We start from the raw sequence: 17,747 nt of genomic DNA on the forward strand, positions 1-17,747 counted from the left end.
AGATCAATTCAAAAAGAAGCAAGTTTATCTCTTTAAGCTCTTCTGTTTAAAAGGGCAAGATTGTAGAAGTCAACACCCTGCTTCTCATTTCATACTTTCTTATGATTTTCTTGTTATGGAAAGAAATTGAGTCATAAATCATAAAAGGGAAAATCAATCTGTGGTGTGAGGGGACTTGTATCATGATGCTATATCGTGTACCGGCCTTGATCCCATACGGGAAAAAATGGGAGGATGACTCAATAACTATGAAAAGCATCCCTGCCTTTCCTACATTTTCTAGAGTGACATTGGCCCCCAAGTGTCTAATAAGTGAAAACGTGAATCAGTTCTGAACATAAATAACAAATTCAAGAACCAAAAAGAGGAACTAAAATTATGAGAAAAACACAGAACAGATGAAACAAGCTTAGCTACTAGTCATCAGCTCTTATACAGTGGTAATGAGTCTCTGCCCATAGATTGCACAAAGTATAGACCAGGGTACACAACTGCAATAAATATACACAAATGCCCAAATGCCCAAAGTACCAAATGAAAAGCAATGAGATCTAACTTCTGCAACTAAGAACGCTCTACCATTCTACTATGATATATGTCAACGCTCCATCACTATTTCATCAAAGTTCCAGTCTCTCACAAGGTCCCTCCTAACAGCACGGCTCCGCACTAGCCTTGGAGTTCCTGCAAGTCCCTGACTGCTGGTCATAATTGGGTGTGGGGTTACCTTGGATGATGTGACCATGGTACTTGGTGCCTCTGGTCCAAGAGATGACTTCCTGTTCAAACAATTGCCAATTATAGAACATCTGCCCTCATTATCTGAACTTGAAACAGAGTAGCTCCTAAACGACTGGGTGGGACTTTCAACACTATGGCAAACAAGACAAGCTAGACTCATTGTAGATCTTTGAAGCACCAACTGTACATAGAAAAAGAAAACAGATTATCAGAATCAAGAATATAAATTTCTCTTCCTGGCAACATGGAAATCAGATAGCATATGTTCATCCCTATAGAGGACAACAGCACAAAATATAAGAGCCACGCAAAAAGAATACAACCGTATGCTTCATAACATTCTTACATATTTCCGTTTCGAATTTTGTAGAAATCAAATCCGTACCATTGTCACAAGACATATCCAGCAAACAACCTCAATTGACGAACCATAATTAACATATAAAAGAATGTGAATCTTAAAGGTAGTGTCCTGCCTTGCAAACACATCAGTGACACACCCAACTCTTGACAAAACAAGAGGACAAAAGTAAGGAAGCACTATTTGACATGCTCTCACATGTGGGAAAGACAAAATAAGCAGTTGTTATTTGAGACTTCATTATTTTCTTTTCTTAAATTAAAAAATCTAAATAAATTCACCTTGTTGCATGTGTATTTTTGTGTGCGTGTGTTGGTTTTTTATTTTTTTTTTTTTTTGTGTGCGCATGTTGGCGGGGGGGAGAGGTCTCTCTCCAACATTTCAGTTGATTGTTAGGATCAAGCAAGCATAAGCAGTCCTCCCCCATGCTCTGCAGAAAGATCATCATTGTGTCTAAAAGCAAATTTTCCAGTTAGAAGGAAATTCTTCAATTGACAATAAATTACATGTCAACGAGTACAAGTGCCACATTCCCAGGTTCAAGACTCATCTTTGCTCCTTCCAAAATCAGTGGCTTGCATACCCAACTATAAGAAGATCAACAATAGTGTTGAGGTCCTGAAATTGTGCATGTGATTACCCATTTAGAGTAAAACATTGTGTGGCTTTTAATTAATCTCATTGCCACATCATGTGTTTCAATTTTCATGGGTTTAAACCCGTTCTTAAAGACCTCAACTAACCTTTTATATTTTCTATTTGTTCTTTTTGTCATTAACATGTCGAGGCCTTCAGCCTGCTATTCCGGCAGGTCCATAGTGACACCCTATCCACATGACCACATAATACCGTGGTTAGACCTCAACTGACCCAACTGTTCAGACTGGTAAATAATACACCATGAATGCTTTCACGGTAGTCTAGCTACGACCAAAACATGCCAAATCCACATAACCATTTCTATCGTCCAGCTTTTTGGGAGAGATTAAAAACCAGATGGATAAACCATCCAGTAGGAGGAATCACTGAAGCATCATAGATATTTTATCCAAATTCTTATTTTAATTCCTAATAAAAAAGCAAATGCATTTTAAGTGTCTTGAAAGCTTACCTCAAGCCATGTTTGTTTGGCAGGCAAAATGACTATGCAGGAGAATAAGAAAAAAGGAAAAAGAAAAAGATATTTAAGAGAACAAATTTCATTATTTCCAAGACGATTTCGAATTAGAAAGACAAAAGTTCCTTCTTTTTTCAATAATTCATAAATAACAACCTTATATTAAAAGCAAGGAAAAGGACCTGAGCTTCAAGACAGGTGGCATACAATTGAATTCTAGTGCTTTTTTATCTACAAATTCTCAAAGTTTAGCATATGGGACACACAAAAATGTATTGGTTTTGAAATCTTGTTCCAGAGGCACCAGCACTTCTAGAAAACAAAGAGAGGGGTACTTCTTCAGCTTAAAGATTCAATAATAACAAATATACCTTATTCCATTTCCACTCTACTTAGCAAAACCTTCTGATTCCAAAGTTGAGCTCCATAGTTCCAACTTGGCATTAACCATAATTTTGTTTCATTCACTAAAACATCACCACAAGAAACAAGAACATACCAAGGGACCTGACATTGAATATCTCCGTATAGATAAGCTATGGACCAACCCAAATCAACCACTTTGACCCCAAATGGTTATACATATTTTTACAATTATGTTTACTTAAAACACGTCTCTTTTCTAGTACAATGTCAAATTAAACCTCTAGCAACAGCATCAAGTTTTGTTGGTCAATAGAAGAACAAATGAATATTGCTCTTGCAATATCTAAATCATTCTATGAGTGACCTAAGTAATGGCTTCTGCCATGGATCTTTGATTTAGAACGAGTTCAACTAAGAGCTGAATCTACAGTAGGATCAATACCGTAAATCTACAGTAAGACCAAAAAGAATAACGGGTTAACCAGTAATTCAAGCAACATTTTAAGATGATTACATCTCAGATCTAGTAACTGAAAGCCCCAGATGGACTTGAGGTTCCCATCAAAGTTGGGTCTAGAGGATATGATTATGACTTCAAAAATCAGTCCAAGCTAATGGTTAGATTCTGAGAAACCACACCAGTTCAGCATTAAAAGTAAATACCACAATATAGTAGTCATAGTAACCATCAAAATAACCCAGTATTACGGTCAAAGGAAGGTCCTAGGATGGATATTATAACCTTGAAAGATGGGTGCCTGCATAGGATATAAAAATCTCCAGTTTCCTTGGACCTGAGGTGATCAAAAGAGAATGGCAACACATGTCGCTGGGTGTTGTCTTGAAACTCCAACTTTGGACTAGGTAAATCAGCAGATATTTGAATTTTTGTATGATTTGTGGCATGCACAGAAGTCTCAGAACACATATTTCAAAAGTATTGCTAGATAAGGGGTTGCTGATAAAGAAATTAGCCAAGTAACTTGGCAAGTTTAGTTTCCATTTTTGCTTTTTTGGATGAATAAAACAATTCATTACCAAAGGAAAGAAGGGGGAGGGAAATACAAAGAGAACCAAGAGACTCAAAATGCGGCACCAAACCATACAACAAACTTAAGGGGCACACTGAGAGAAAGACGATATAAAGCATCAGGCAATAATGGACCATAATACAAGTTCAAGAGGCAAGCTCAACAGAGCCACTAGAACCTCACTATTTTTATGCATGGCCCGGCAAGAATCGCAGGTGGCAAAGCAATGAATTAGAGTTACACTAATATCAGAAGCCCTAATATCATCAATCTCAGAAGAGGATGCAGCATGTGCAAAATCTTCAACTTCATTGCAAGCAAGATCTTCAACATCATAGACTCCCGAAGCTGTGCACCAATCAATGGTAAAAGCAGAAGAAGGGCAATCAAGCCATAGCACAACAGAGGTGGCAGGGGCAGGGGAGGAGGGCTCGGGGCAGTTCTCAGCATGGCAAGAAAGAAGCAGGAAGAAAGGAAGAGAGAGCAAGCATAGGCAGGAGCTAGGAGGAAAGGGAGAAGGAAAATAGAAGTTTCTACCTTTTTTTGGAGTAAGCCATTGCTCTATTTATATCTAATTGGTATTCTATTACCCATGTTTGAGTGATAAAAGGGTGTTGCTGTGAGAGCTAAGCACTTAGGGTTGAGAAACTTGGTAAGAGAGTTGAACCACCTCTTTCCCATTTTACTTCCTATTTACACCCCTGCTATTGTCACCTGGTCAAACTCTAGTGGAACTGTCTTTTTGCACCTGCTGCTGCTGTTGATTGAAGAAGTTTGAGATCATGTCGTTCCAAAATTGTTGTGCTAATGCAGGATCTTCTTATTCGAACAGGTGTGTGACTCAAAAGTTTTGTGTGCTAAACCCTTTTCTCCCGCATTTATCTCACAAATCCTGCTGTGTTTACTAGCCTTTCATCCCATATCACCTCCCCTCACCCCTAAGTAACTAGACTATTCCTTAAACCATTAAGTCGCTAATTTCAGTCCACCTCCACAACTGAAGCTTCAGCCATCAAGATCATCTTGCATTTGCTGCATTATATTGTATTCTATAGATCACCAGTCTCTCCAAACGTGGGCTTCTTCTACAGTTCTACCAGTTATTAGCCTACAGCCACCTGGTTAATAATTCCATGTCTGGTTTATATTTTCAATCAAGTCCAACTTGATCAGGGCTGAAACCTTGGTTGGTTTAGAACACTAGCCATCTAATTCTGTCCTAGATACTAATTTGAGCATCATGGGTTTTCAGTAGTGTTGGTGCAAATTTTGCCCCCATTGCACCAAGCTCGATTCGAATTGGTTAAATCTTTCCTGCCTGCAAACAATTTGAAGAGGATCGTTAGAAATGGAGCCAATCAGCTGGATCGGCGTTCCATCTCCAACGATCAAGTCAGTAGTTGGCAAGAAGTAGGGTTTTTAGAGCTCTCTGAGAGCTTCTGAGGAGCTTTAATGGAAAACAGGCGAGAAGAGTGTGAACTTTTGTGAATATTACTTACCTCTCATGAGCATCTTGGCCCTATTTATAGGCTTTTTACGTTGTCATTTATTATTGATGATCGTCAAATGGAAATTATAGATCAAATAGCTATGATTAAGCCTTTGTTTAACCTTCGGGTTGACCCGTAAATTGATTTGTATCATCAGCTGAATCCGGTCGAACTGGAGTCATTGTAATTTATTCACAACACGAGCCCCAAAGCCTACTGATCAGGTTGAAATCGAATTGAAACTCTGGTCAGGAGGTTTAAGCTTTTCCTTGATCAGCTGAACTGTTTTTTGTTTGATCATCTCTGACTCATTTCTTGGTCTAACATAAGCTGTGAGAATTCTTCAGTACTTGAGCTTATCTCTAGTTATGAGGGATTATTTGGACGTTGAGTTCATCCTTCAGTTGGTTATGAGGGATTATTTGGACGTTGAGTTCATCCTTCAGTTGAGATAGTTCATCAGAAATTTTGAGATCAATCTATAGCTTCGTAGAGCTCATCTTCCAACCTTGGAGCTCATCAGAAACTTCCGAGCTCATCCTTCGATCAAATGAGTTCATCAGAGATTCTGAGATCAATCTAAATGTTTGTAGAGCTCATTAGAATTCTGAGAATTCTTCATTCGATCTTGGGAGTTCATCAAGAATCATCCAATTCAACTCAGCTGGAGAGATCAATCAATGGATACCGGATTCAATCAGAGCCGTTCCCTTTGCCTCTGTCTTTTGAAGTTAGGTTTAAGCTCATCTTTGAATTTTTCACCAACTATGTGGCTGAATTTGGGCCCTTTGCCACTTGACATGTGTAGAAAATTGCCTTTTTATCCAATCTTGATCTTCTCTTGCGTTTGGAAAATGTTCAGCCCCCAAATTAATCTTAAAAATGTGTGAAGGAAAAGAATCTTAGGGGTGAAAAGAATACAGAGGGGGCAACAATTTCTGATCTGGCGCACATCTAACCACATGCTACATCTCTAACCACTTGTTGTATTTCTGATCACCTATTGTATCTTCGATCAGTTGTTGTATCTTTTTGTATTTCTGATTAGCTATTGTATCTTTGATCAGCTGCTTTTTTTTTAATTTATTATTTATCAGCCACTCTTTCCTAAGAATACTTCATCAGCAACTATAACGAATTAAGTAACAAGTCAGAAATGATCAAACAAAGAATAGTTCCCTTGAGCAAGGAAAAGGCTTAAACCTCCTGATCAGAATTTCAATCAGATGTCTACTTGATCAGTAGGCTTGGGGGCTCGTGTTGTGAATAAATTACCCTGACTCCGGTTCATACCGGTTCGACCGGATTCAGCTGATGATACGAATCAATTTACGGGTCAGCCCAAAGTCATAGCCATCCGATCTACACTTTCCATCTAACAATCATCAGTGATAAAAGACAACGTAAAAAGCCTATAAATAGGGCCAAGATGCTCATGAGAGGTAAGTCATTCGAATATTCACAAAAGTTCACTCTTCTCGCCTATTTTCCATTAAAGCTCCTCAGAAGCTCTCAGAGAGCTCTGAAAACCCTACTTCTTGCCAACTACTGACTTGATCGTCGGAGACGGAATGCCGATCCAGCTGATCGGCTCCGTTTCTAACAATCCTCTTCAAAATTGTTTGCAGACAGAAAAGATTCAACCAGTTTGAATCAAGCTTGGTGCAATAGGGGCAAAATTTGCAAAAATTTCTTGGGTTTAGCCTTTTTAACCCCCATCATCATCATCACCAAAAGTTGTCCTCTATAAGTGAGAAGTCGAAACCCATAAATTTGATCCAAACAAGCACTAAAAGTAAAACATTAACAACAGAAAGAGGTACAAAGAACCATAAAACCTGACATGAGGACTAAAGAATTGTATTAATGTTCTTTCTGGTAAATAGAATTGTATTAATGTTACAACTGTTTATTCCTAAAGCTTTAGCTCTTAGCCAAAGTGTGTGATCAAGCGGATGCAACACAGTATAAGAGCAAAGAGCCAAAGTGTGTGATCCCTAGAAGTAACTAGGGTTCAAGACATTGTGTATAGTGTGTACATGAAGGTTAAAGGTGCCGGTACCATGTATTGTGTAAGAGATATGTATTGCAAGTTATATCTACACATAGAAATGGTCAAGACATAGATAGCAATACATTTTGGAACAACAAACAATAGAAATAAATAATTGTACATTTTGTTTCGTTAATTGTGTGTTTCTTCAGCCAGTAAGTCAAAGCCCAAAGCATGAAACTTGAAAAAATATCACAAAATTTAAGTTTTGAGTGAAAACTTGTCGGTCCAGATGTCGTTGATGCTTTCTAGTTTCTGGAACCACGGTTTTGAAGTCACATGCCCTTTTAACGTGCGAAAAGCAATGTATCGAATTGGAGACACCATATAGGCTGATAAAATGCAATATGTACTAACGCTTAATCTTTTTTCCACTAGAAATCAAGCAGATCAAGAGTATTGCTACATATCAAATATTACATCTTGCCATATCAGCTGATACAATTGGATACTGATTGATACCATACTTAGAAGAGATATATTATCTTAATGTATTCTATCAATAGCTCGTCTTAATGATCATATCAACTGAGACAGGGCAATACAACACTTTAAAAAATGGTGCACATGTTGCATGACATTTTCTCCCTTTAATGTCAGACGAAGTGACTGCTTCTCATATGTGGGATCATGTGCATGTGCAGGGGAAATATTTTTAAATTGTTGTTGCTCTAATTTAATAGCTCAAGCTTTCACAATAAGCAATTGTAATTTGGAATCAGAGTGTTATAAAAGAAGGATCCATCTGCACCCAAAGTGGCAAAAGTGGCATTGGTTCCTAATTTATTAAGGATGATATTTTACTACCCTGAAAAAAAAAATCAGGTACACTTCACCATCAAGAAAAATGCCCATCATGGAGTCAAAATTCATATTGATGTTATCAAGGGTTATTAGCTTCTAATTTGAAGAAAAGACATAAAAGCACAAAAGAGGGGTAATGTAACTATACCATAGGAGGATTATGATGACCATACACCCATCTTCTCCATTCAGTAGAAGCATCTACAGCAGGGAAACATGGACTAGTATAAAGTATGGATGGTGGTGAGCCCCATCCAGAGGCAGAGACAATTATCTTGATACAAAACTGTCTCTAACAAGAATGCCCTAGCCAATTACCCAGAGACCTCATCTAGAATGATCTATAAACAGTAATGACATTAACTATTCCTCTGTAACCTTATCTAAGTAAATACAGGGTTACTCGTGGTCTCACCCTGAGATTAACTGTTGAAAGCTTCTCTGCAGTTTTTTTCTATTTTAGGTTCCAGTAATTGGGCTCATATCTAACTTTCACCCTGAAGCAAATACCCAACACGCAGCCTGTTCGTACTCTTACAAGATCCGTGAACCAACTGCAAACACATCATTTGACAATCATATAGGACCTAGTCCCACCTCCCAGCCATGAATCTTCAAAAGGTGAATCCCAAAACCTAATTAAAGAAGATTTCAGTCGAAAACAATTTTTCGTCCTTAAGACTAGAATAATCAAACACTTAAAGCACTCAAGAACACAGTAATGAAGTACAAGATTCAAGAACCTATCAAAATCTTACATTGAAAAAGAAAAAGCTCAACAAATCATCTAAGCAGATCATAACACTTTCAAGAAAATTTACACTCAGTTCAATCACAGTAACTTCCCAGAAAAGGAAAGCTCTCATGTCGATGCTTTAGCTGTCGAAGTTCGTTACCATAGCATAAAGTAAAAGGATCACTAATCTTGTCCAGAAAAAATTCAAGCAGTATAGATTCAGAGGAAGAAGGAAAAGAAGGATCTGAGAACGTACCTCACTGCTCTGCAGCCGTTCTCGAGTCCGCGGGAGTCTGAGAAACTGGTCAACACAGGGAGACGCATTTATATGGCAAGATGGACTAATGAGTAAGTGAGACGTATACGTATCCTATACATTTTACGTACGAATATGCTAAAAACTGATTAATAGGGATTCGTTCGTATAAAATAGAGTTTTTTACATTTTGGTCCCCTTAGTGGATTACAAACAAATGTTGAGTCCCTTTAGTGTAATATATTACATGTTAGTCACCAATAATTGCTGATATGTGTATTCAAATTTTAAACGTGGAAGGCCCAAAATGCTCTCAAGTTATTTAATATATTATGTTATTATAATTTTTTTCTTTTTTTTAGTATATATATTTTTTAACTATATAATTAACGGTTAATGACTAATTATCTCTTTTTAAAATCATAAAGTTGTTATAAATAATATTTATTATGGATGTCCATTACCCCAAAGAGATTGTACTTCCAATTGAAGATCTCAATTACCTCAGGATGCAATATTGGTGAAGATCACAACCATCTCATTACACAATATTGGCAATCAATATTTCCATTCTATGCACCTTCTATGTTGGGCGGCAATCTATTTTTCCATATCAAGAATATCTTATTGTGTGTAAGAATCATATATTGTATTTCCATATCAGAGTAGATGCTCATTCTACTATAAATATGTAATGCACTCAGCTGAATGAATTAGTTCTGATTGAACTCATCTTGTCTTTCTTCTTTGTATCTAATATATTTTCTCTTTATTTTATAACACGTTATCAAGACGATTCCGCCGAAGAACGAATCACCGAAGTATTGCGTTTTGAGAAGAAAGGCAATGAGACTATGTATCATTATGTTTTCTATTCCAAAGTGAAAAGAATGATCGACCTCCTCGCACGTTTTTGTAAACAATGGAGTTTACCTTGTCCATCTTGAAAAGTAAGTGCATCATGATAAAAAGGTATGTGTTTTATTGAATCTAAGAATCAATCAAATAATAAGATATTATGTTGCTTTAACGATTGTGGTTTTATTTATTGTGTATAGTGGGTGCTAGCTTTGCACCACAAATATTGTTAAATGCACGAAGTTGCAAGATTTGAAATTGTAAATGAATACAGTTCGGATGCACATGAAGTTGCAAGATTTGAAAGCGTAAATAAGTCGTTCGAGATGCACTTGAAGTTGCAAGATTTGAAGCGTAAATGAATACGATTCTGAGATGCACATGAAGTTGCAAGATTGAAAGCGTAAATGAATACGATCCCTGAGATGCACATGAAGTTGCAAGATTTGAAGCGTAAATGAATACGATTCTGAGATGCACATGAAGTTGCAAGATTTGAAAGCGTAAATAAATACGGTTCTCTGAGATGCACATGAAATTGCAAGATTTGAAAGCGTAAATAAATACGATTAGGTAGTTTTTGAAGTTAATTCTCTTTTGAAATTATAAGGAGAAAATATTATTCATGAAAATATCCCGACAAATTTTCAAGTTTGATTTGTTGTTACAATAGTAATATTGTAAAAGGAGTTTTAAGAAATACTCGAATGATATCATGCCTATTTGTGGGTGAGTAAAATAATAGACTATTAATGAAAAGTCATGAAGCTCGTCTTATTGGTTCTGTTCCATTCCCTGAAGTGAATGCAACAATTCATGATATGCCTGAAAGAAGGCAAAATTAAAATTATGGTCATGACTGTGGAAGAGGATGAGATAAAAGACGGAATAATTACCGTCATTATTATGGAAATAAATAAGAGAATAATAAGGATTCTCAATATAACAATTCAAGGAGTGAAGATAATATTTGTTACCAATGTGGTATGAAAGCCATTAGACATGTATCTGTCATACTCCACAATATTTAATTAAGTTTTGTCAAGCCTTAATTAAAGAAATAAAAATAATGTGGAGATAAATTAGATTTTTCAAAATCATGATACTTGAGCAATTTTTGCCTATAAAATGAATGATTTTGATGGCCTCACAGATACTACATATCTAGATGCTATAAACTCTTTTGAAGATAATAGTTGAAGATTTGATTATGTAATTATTTTCTCTTCAAATCTCATCTCATATGTTAGTTTATCTTAAATTTAGTATTTTTCCTTTATAATTTTTTTTATTGACTTTCTATATATCTTTTAATATATTATGTTTCATTTTGATGAAGAATGTGAATGTTCTCTTATATGCTGTGACGCATATTATATTGAGAGAAAAATATATATATTTCTCTTATTTGATGATGTGGAAGTCAATGTTTATATAAAATCGATAGTACAACATTGATTGGAAGCTCTGGAAGAGCTAATCTATTATTATCTGGGAGATAAAATTGGCTATGAATAATTCATTATTTTGTAGTAAGTTTCAAAGCTATTTGCCAAAATGATTATCAGATTGAGACTACAAATAATGGTATAAGTAAATATCTATACAAAGGTATTAGATATTTCTCCCAATTTGTACTACGAGAATATCGCATGGTTGAAACACATGCTTGGGTAAATCAAATGAACATTGATTCCAATAATTTTATTATTTGGCATGACCGGTTGGACCATCCGGATCAAGTATGATGCGAAAAATTATTGAAAATTCAATTGTCATCCATTGAAGAACCGGAAGATTCTTCAATTAAGTGAATTTTCTTGTATTGCTTGTTCTCAAGAAAAAATTATTATTAAATATTCACCAGCTAAAGTTGAGATTGAACATTCTACGTTTTTAAACGTATAGAGGGTGAAATATATGGGCCCATTCACCTATCATGTGGACCATTCAGATAATATATGAATTATAAGATAAAGACAGGACTGATAATGCGAACTGGTGAATTTACATCTCGAGGCTTTATGATTATTGTATAACAAGCGAGATCACGGTTGAATAGCCTGTTACTCATGTTTATATCCAAAATGGTTTGGTAAAATTATTTATTAATTGTCTCCAATTAATTGCTAAACCATTGTTTATGAGAACAAAGCATCATTTGTACGCATCAGGCCAAAATGTTGTCATAAATTCTCCCTATTACAATTGGCTTATGGTCAGAAGCCAAATATTTCCCATCTTAAAATTTTTGGATGTATGGCTTACGTTCCAATTGCTCCACCACAGCGAACAAAGATGAGTCCCAAAATAAAGTTGGGAATATATGTTGGATATAAATCTCCTTATATAATTCAATATATTGCTAAGGATAGGAGATTTATTTAATGCAATACTTCTTTGAGTATTATTTTGATGAATTAGTTTTTCCAACATGAGGGGGGAGAATAAACAGTTGGAAAAAGAGATTGATTGTATGCATTATCATTATCTCATTAGATCCTCATTAGAACCTTGTGAACTTGAAGTTCAAAGGATAATGCAATAAATATTATAAATCAAGCTGCAGATTTCTTTGACCTGCTAAGAGTTACTAAATCTCATATTCCAGAAATGCTCAATTAGAATTGATGTCCCAAGAGGACAATCTAATCAAGCCGAAAGCGGGAAATCAATCGGTTCCAAGGATAAAATCCTAGAAAAGGAAATGAGCAAATGATCAAGATGGTCATAATATGGAGACAATTGATTATGAAGATCCTGAAGACATAACTTTCTATAAAAACCCCAGAAGAGGTTCAGGTACTGAAAATAATGAAGAGATCTCAATTAGTTATGTCATTGCGGAAAAAGATGGAACCGAAAAGATAAAGTTGTCGACAACATTTTGCATATATGTTATTGTTGAAATAATACAACAAGACGAGGATCTTGAACATAAATTTGTTGATGAATATAAATCAAGAAATGATTGGCCAAAATGTAGAGACGCAATTCAAGCGAATGAAGCGAAAATTAAAGTTTTGGACCGTAGTCCAACATCCGAAGGTATAAAGCCGGTGGGGTACAATTGAGTTTTTCGAAAAATGAAATGAGAAAAAAAATGAAATCGTGATATATAAAGCATGAATTATGGCACAAGAATTTTCGGAGATGCCTGGCATTGATTACATGGAAACATGTTCTCTTGTGGTGGATGCAATCACCGATATCTTATTAACGGCGGATATGAAAATTTTGACATGCGCTAATGGATATTATTACAGCCTATTTATATGGCCACTCGAGTGTGAAATATATATGAAAATCCTGAAGGATTCAAAATGATTGAAGCATATAAAAATTCCTAGGAAGTTTGTTCAATAAGGCTTCAAAGATTATCAAGGCATATATGGTAATCTCCTTAGTGGATATTTACTAAATGAAAAGCATAAAAATGATCCAATTTATTATTGTGCCTTTATTAAAGGATATGGATCTAATTTTAGTAAGTATATATGATGATGATTTAAATATCATCGAAACTCTAAAGAGTTTCCAAAAGCAATAAATTATTTTAAGAAAGTTGAAATGAAAATCTTGAAAAGACAATGTTTTGTCGATTTGTAAATTGAGCATTTGACGAATAAATATTCGTCATCAATCAACTTATATAGAGAATATTTTGAAGAGATTTTATCTAGATAAAATACATCAATTGAGTACCCCAATGGTTGTGAGATCGCTCAATATAAAGAAAGATTCATTTCGACCCCAAGAAAACAGGGAGAATTTGGTCCGAAGTACCATATCTTAGTGCAATTGGGGCATTAATGTATCTTCGAAATACACAATCGGATGTAGCATTCTATAAGTGTATTAACAAGATTTATTTATTCTCCAAACGAAGACCGAAATGTTATAAAACATATATTAAGATATTGAGAAATTATTGACATGATATTATTTATGAATGTGGATATCAACTTACTAGTTTTGCGGATGGGGATATTTATCTGATCTACATAAAACTAGATCTCAAACATGCTATTTATTTCAAGTGAATGTTAACTATTTTATATTTGGTTAAGATCAATAATACAACACATCATGAAGCATGCAGCTTCTACTAGAAGAAGGAATTTCAACAATATTATATGAAAATTATCTGCATGCAAAGCTCAATTGAAGGGATGATACATCAAAGAAGATAGAACGAAGCATATTTCACCAAAATCTCTCACTCTTGATCTTCAATGAAATGGTGAAATATATGTTCATTGAATTCGTCAAGTGATAACTGAGAGTTATTATTGAGGCGTGCCTACTTCAAATGTTGAGAAGTTGGTATATGATAATGGAATGTACGTATTCAAAGATACTCAATGATGTTATCATCGGGGGAGTAAAATACGGCACTCCCCTAACCAAGGTTTTGTCCCGGGTTTTCCGGTAAGGTTTTAATGAGGCGACTACCAATACGTATATTTAGATATGTATACTTTTCCTTCACTAAGATTTTCCCAGGGGTTTTCTTAGTAAGGTTTTAACAAGGTACATTATCTATGATGGACATCCAAGGGGAGTGTTATAAATAATATTTATTATGGATGTCCAACCCCAAAGAGATTGTACTCCAATTGAAGATCTAATTACCTCGGGATGCAATATTGGTGAAGATCAAACATCTCATTACACAATATTGGCAATCAATATCCACAGCACCCATGTGGGCGGCAATCTATTTTCCATATCAAGAATATCTTATGTGTGAAGAATCATATATGATCCAATCGAGTAGATGCTCATTCTACTATAAATAGTAAGCACTCAGAATGAATAGTCGATTGAACTCATTTGTTTTCTTTTTGTATCTAATATATTTTTCTTTATTTACAAATAAGATATGAATCGCATTCATACTTTATCTTTGCAACTAGTTAGTGTCTTTGTGATCAGTTCATTAACTGACTTAACCATCGAAGGTGGACTCCTGACCCCCACGGTCGGGCCACATCTGATGATTGTTTTGCAGGTCATTATAAAGTGATCTAAGGATTTAGCAGATTTTGAACGCATCATGACTCAACATTAGTTTATGATTCACTAAAGGAACCCACAAGTAAAAACTTCAATAAAATAAAAAAATATAAATGGAGATGTATTAATATGTATGAGCTTTGTATTTTTAAAAAAAAATTCCACACTTTAATACTTTATCAAAAAAGAAAGAAGAAAAATTCCACACTCAAAAGCTGAAATGCCCATCACACGTCTTCTTCAGAGTCTCGGACAAAAAAGCAAATGCGTAGAATACGTCACGGTCTTATCATTTATACTTTCCAAAAAGATGAGTGATGTCACGTATTTTCATTTCAACCTCGTCTTATCATTTATAAAGCACTACAAAGCAATGGGTGACGTCACTAACCGAATCGGCTTTATGGAAATTCGTTGGAACTTGGAACTTGGAAGATAATAGATGAGAATAGAATCAATAGAAAATAGATAATTGTCAGTTTCAAATTACGAATATGTCCTTCTACTATTAACGGCTTTTGGTAACTGAAAGTCTTAAATTAGTTCCTTGGACCCAAAATTGCAACGATTTTATCCAAAAATCGGTCACGCTAACGATCTAATTGATAACTTTTTTTTTGGTAATAATCTAATTGATAACTCATCAAGTATTTCTGTTGAAGAAACATAGAAACAATTCTTTCTACCAAAAAGAAACATAGAAACAATTCTGAGTGTTTCTGTAAACTAAAACATAAAACTAGATTTTGAAAGTGGAAAATTGTAATAAAATTTACTAAATTTGACACTATTATTTTGAGGCTATCAAATTTTATAAATATCATTTTTAAAATTGTCTCACTTAAACCCAATTTGCATCTAATTTTGCTTCGAGAAACAAACCCAACAAGTTGTAAATGCACTAAAAGTGTTTCTCAAAACAAAAATTTTCATATATTTCAATTTATGTTAAAAATCATGTGAAACAAAACAATTTTCAACTAGTTTTTCTATTTCTTGAAGTAAGAAACACGAAAAACTGTTTTTCGGTAGGTTATCAAACAAGTTCTAACAGTGCATTCGGTATAGTTCTATTAAGAACATCATTTTCATTTTGAGAATGATGATCTATATAAGTATTGCAAAATATTTTGTAGCATTATTTTTGTATGTAGATGAAACTTTTATTGCCTTTAGAGTTGCTCGAGAATTTCGGGCGGGCGCAGATCAAGGACGACGAACAGGGGTAAAAGACGTAACACCACCAAACGGAACATAGATAGGAGGGGGAAACCGAGCAAAAGCCATGCCACCAAAACCGCGCAAAGTAGTTTGGAGACCTTCTTCCCACCAAACACTTAATTTAAATTATGACTTATAAATTTGAAGTCTATAGATTTGAAATCTCCAGATATTTGAAATCTTCGGACTCTTGTAACCAAACAGGCCCTAATATAATTTCATCTTTGTCTTAAAAATAAAAAATAAATACAATTTAATACTTGCAAAAAAAATGTTAAAATAATCACCACGAGATAGCAAATTGAAATCTAAACAAAACGAAAAAATACCGAGATTTAATGTGGTTCACACACTAATGATGTTTGTTGAGTAAAAAATAAGAGTTTTTAGCGGATTGATCCGTCGGATCGAATCCACAATTGATCTCAAAAAAGGGGTCATTTGGGTCCAAAGTCATCCCTTACAAATAACAAATATATTAATGAAAAAATGATCAACCTTTGAACATTTGACCATAATTGTTTTCAGCGATTTTAGGCAACATATTACCTCACTAGTCATCATTTTTATTGAAAGCAAGAATCCATAGAAAATCATAGATCGAAGCTGATTTTGCACTTATTTTCATTCCCAGGTCTTGAAGCTATTAAGGAACCCATAAGTTATCATCCAATTCGTATCTCAGATCTGATGATGCATCCAACTTATTGTTTCCAACACAAATGTATAAAATCTGAAACCAAAACTCTTTATTTCTGCTATCATCCATAAAAAAAAATTAACTTTATTTCTTCAAAAACTATAAGAAATACTTTGTATGGGTCATTGCAACTATTTTTTTCCCCACTCATTGAGGGAAGTGTATCATACCATGTAAAAACTATAGTCATAGTATGGAATCTAGGCCAATGGCCCAAATAAGAGAAAATAGTTTCATATCACTTAGCTCGTGGTCATCACATTTGCACCATCTCTCTTTAGAAAGAACGCAAAATATAATACGAGAAAAATATTTGATTTGGTCAATGCAGGGTTAGTAGAGTGGTAAGATCCATTATTCTCATTATGGGTTCGACCCTTGCGGACGACAAGCATCCCTGAGGATGTAATCAAGGTGCGCGCAAGCTGGACTGGATGAACCTCATATACCAAAAAAAAAAATCCGATTTGGTAGACACATCATAATAACATGAAAATTCTAATTAAATGCTGAAAAAAAGAGATGCATTAAAAAAGTTATAACATAAGTATGAGTGAGGATCTATAATATGATAAATGATTAAACACTAGCCTTGCGTATGTCTAGGGGAGATCATATTTACTCCGCGTAGTATGTAAACTTGAAGAGGAAAGAGAAAATAATTTGAATTTTCTTTTTCTTTTCTTGATAGAAACCCCACTTGAATTTTCATGACCACACGAGATAATGTCATAATTTAATGTGACCATTGATCTGCAAGAAAAGACACAAATCAAAGAAGCCAAGAGCAGCTGTTAAATCTTGGGCTGCTTTCTCCAAATTAAAAAAGTGAAGTTCAAGTTGTGATAGTATTTATATAATTCTTAAGCAACTATTTATTTGTTGGAACAAATGTGGGGGAAAAAAAAAAGGTGAGAAAAAGTTTGTAAAAATAATATTTTTTATAATACCAAAGCGTAGTTTGTTTGGTTTACTAGGGTAAGAAAGTTGGTAG

The 17,747-nt window shown here is 34.8% G+C and overlaps 1 protein-coding gene across 2 annotated transcripts; it reads right to left on the reverse strand.

The window, feature by feature from the left end:
• Positions 1-65: 65 nt before the first annotated feature.
• LOC149016739 (PyrD) lies at positions 66-9,008 on the reverse strand. 2 transcript variants are annotated; one of them, XM_089154822.1, is made up of 2 exons: positions 8,379-8,919; positions 66-922 (listed from the first exon to the last, which is right to left on the reverse strand). In XM_089154822.1, exon 2 carries the CDS (start codon positions 899-901, stop codon positions 599-601), a length of 303 nt encoding a protein of 100 aa, XP_089010948.1. In that variant the 5' UTR covers positions 902-922; positions 8,379-8,919; the 3' UTR covers positions 66-598. The 2 variants fall into 2 exon arrangements, with proteins under 2 accessions (XP_089010948.1, XP_089010947.1); XM_089154821.1 differs by lacking the exon at positions 8,379-8,919 and adding an exon at positions 8,956-9,008 and having other exon boundaries at positions 69-922.
• Positions 9,009-17,747: the final 8,739 nt, after the last annotated feature.

The sequence above is a fragment of the Hakea prostrata genome, chromosome 5, assembly GCF_041222555.1.
Source record: "Hakea prostrata isolate BN-2017 chromosome 5, UWA_Hpros_2, whole genome shotgun sequence".
Lineage (NCBI taxonomy): Eukaryota > Viridiplantae > Streptophyta > Magnoliopsida > Proteales > Proteaceae > Hakea > Hakea prostrata.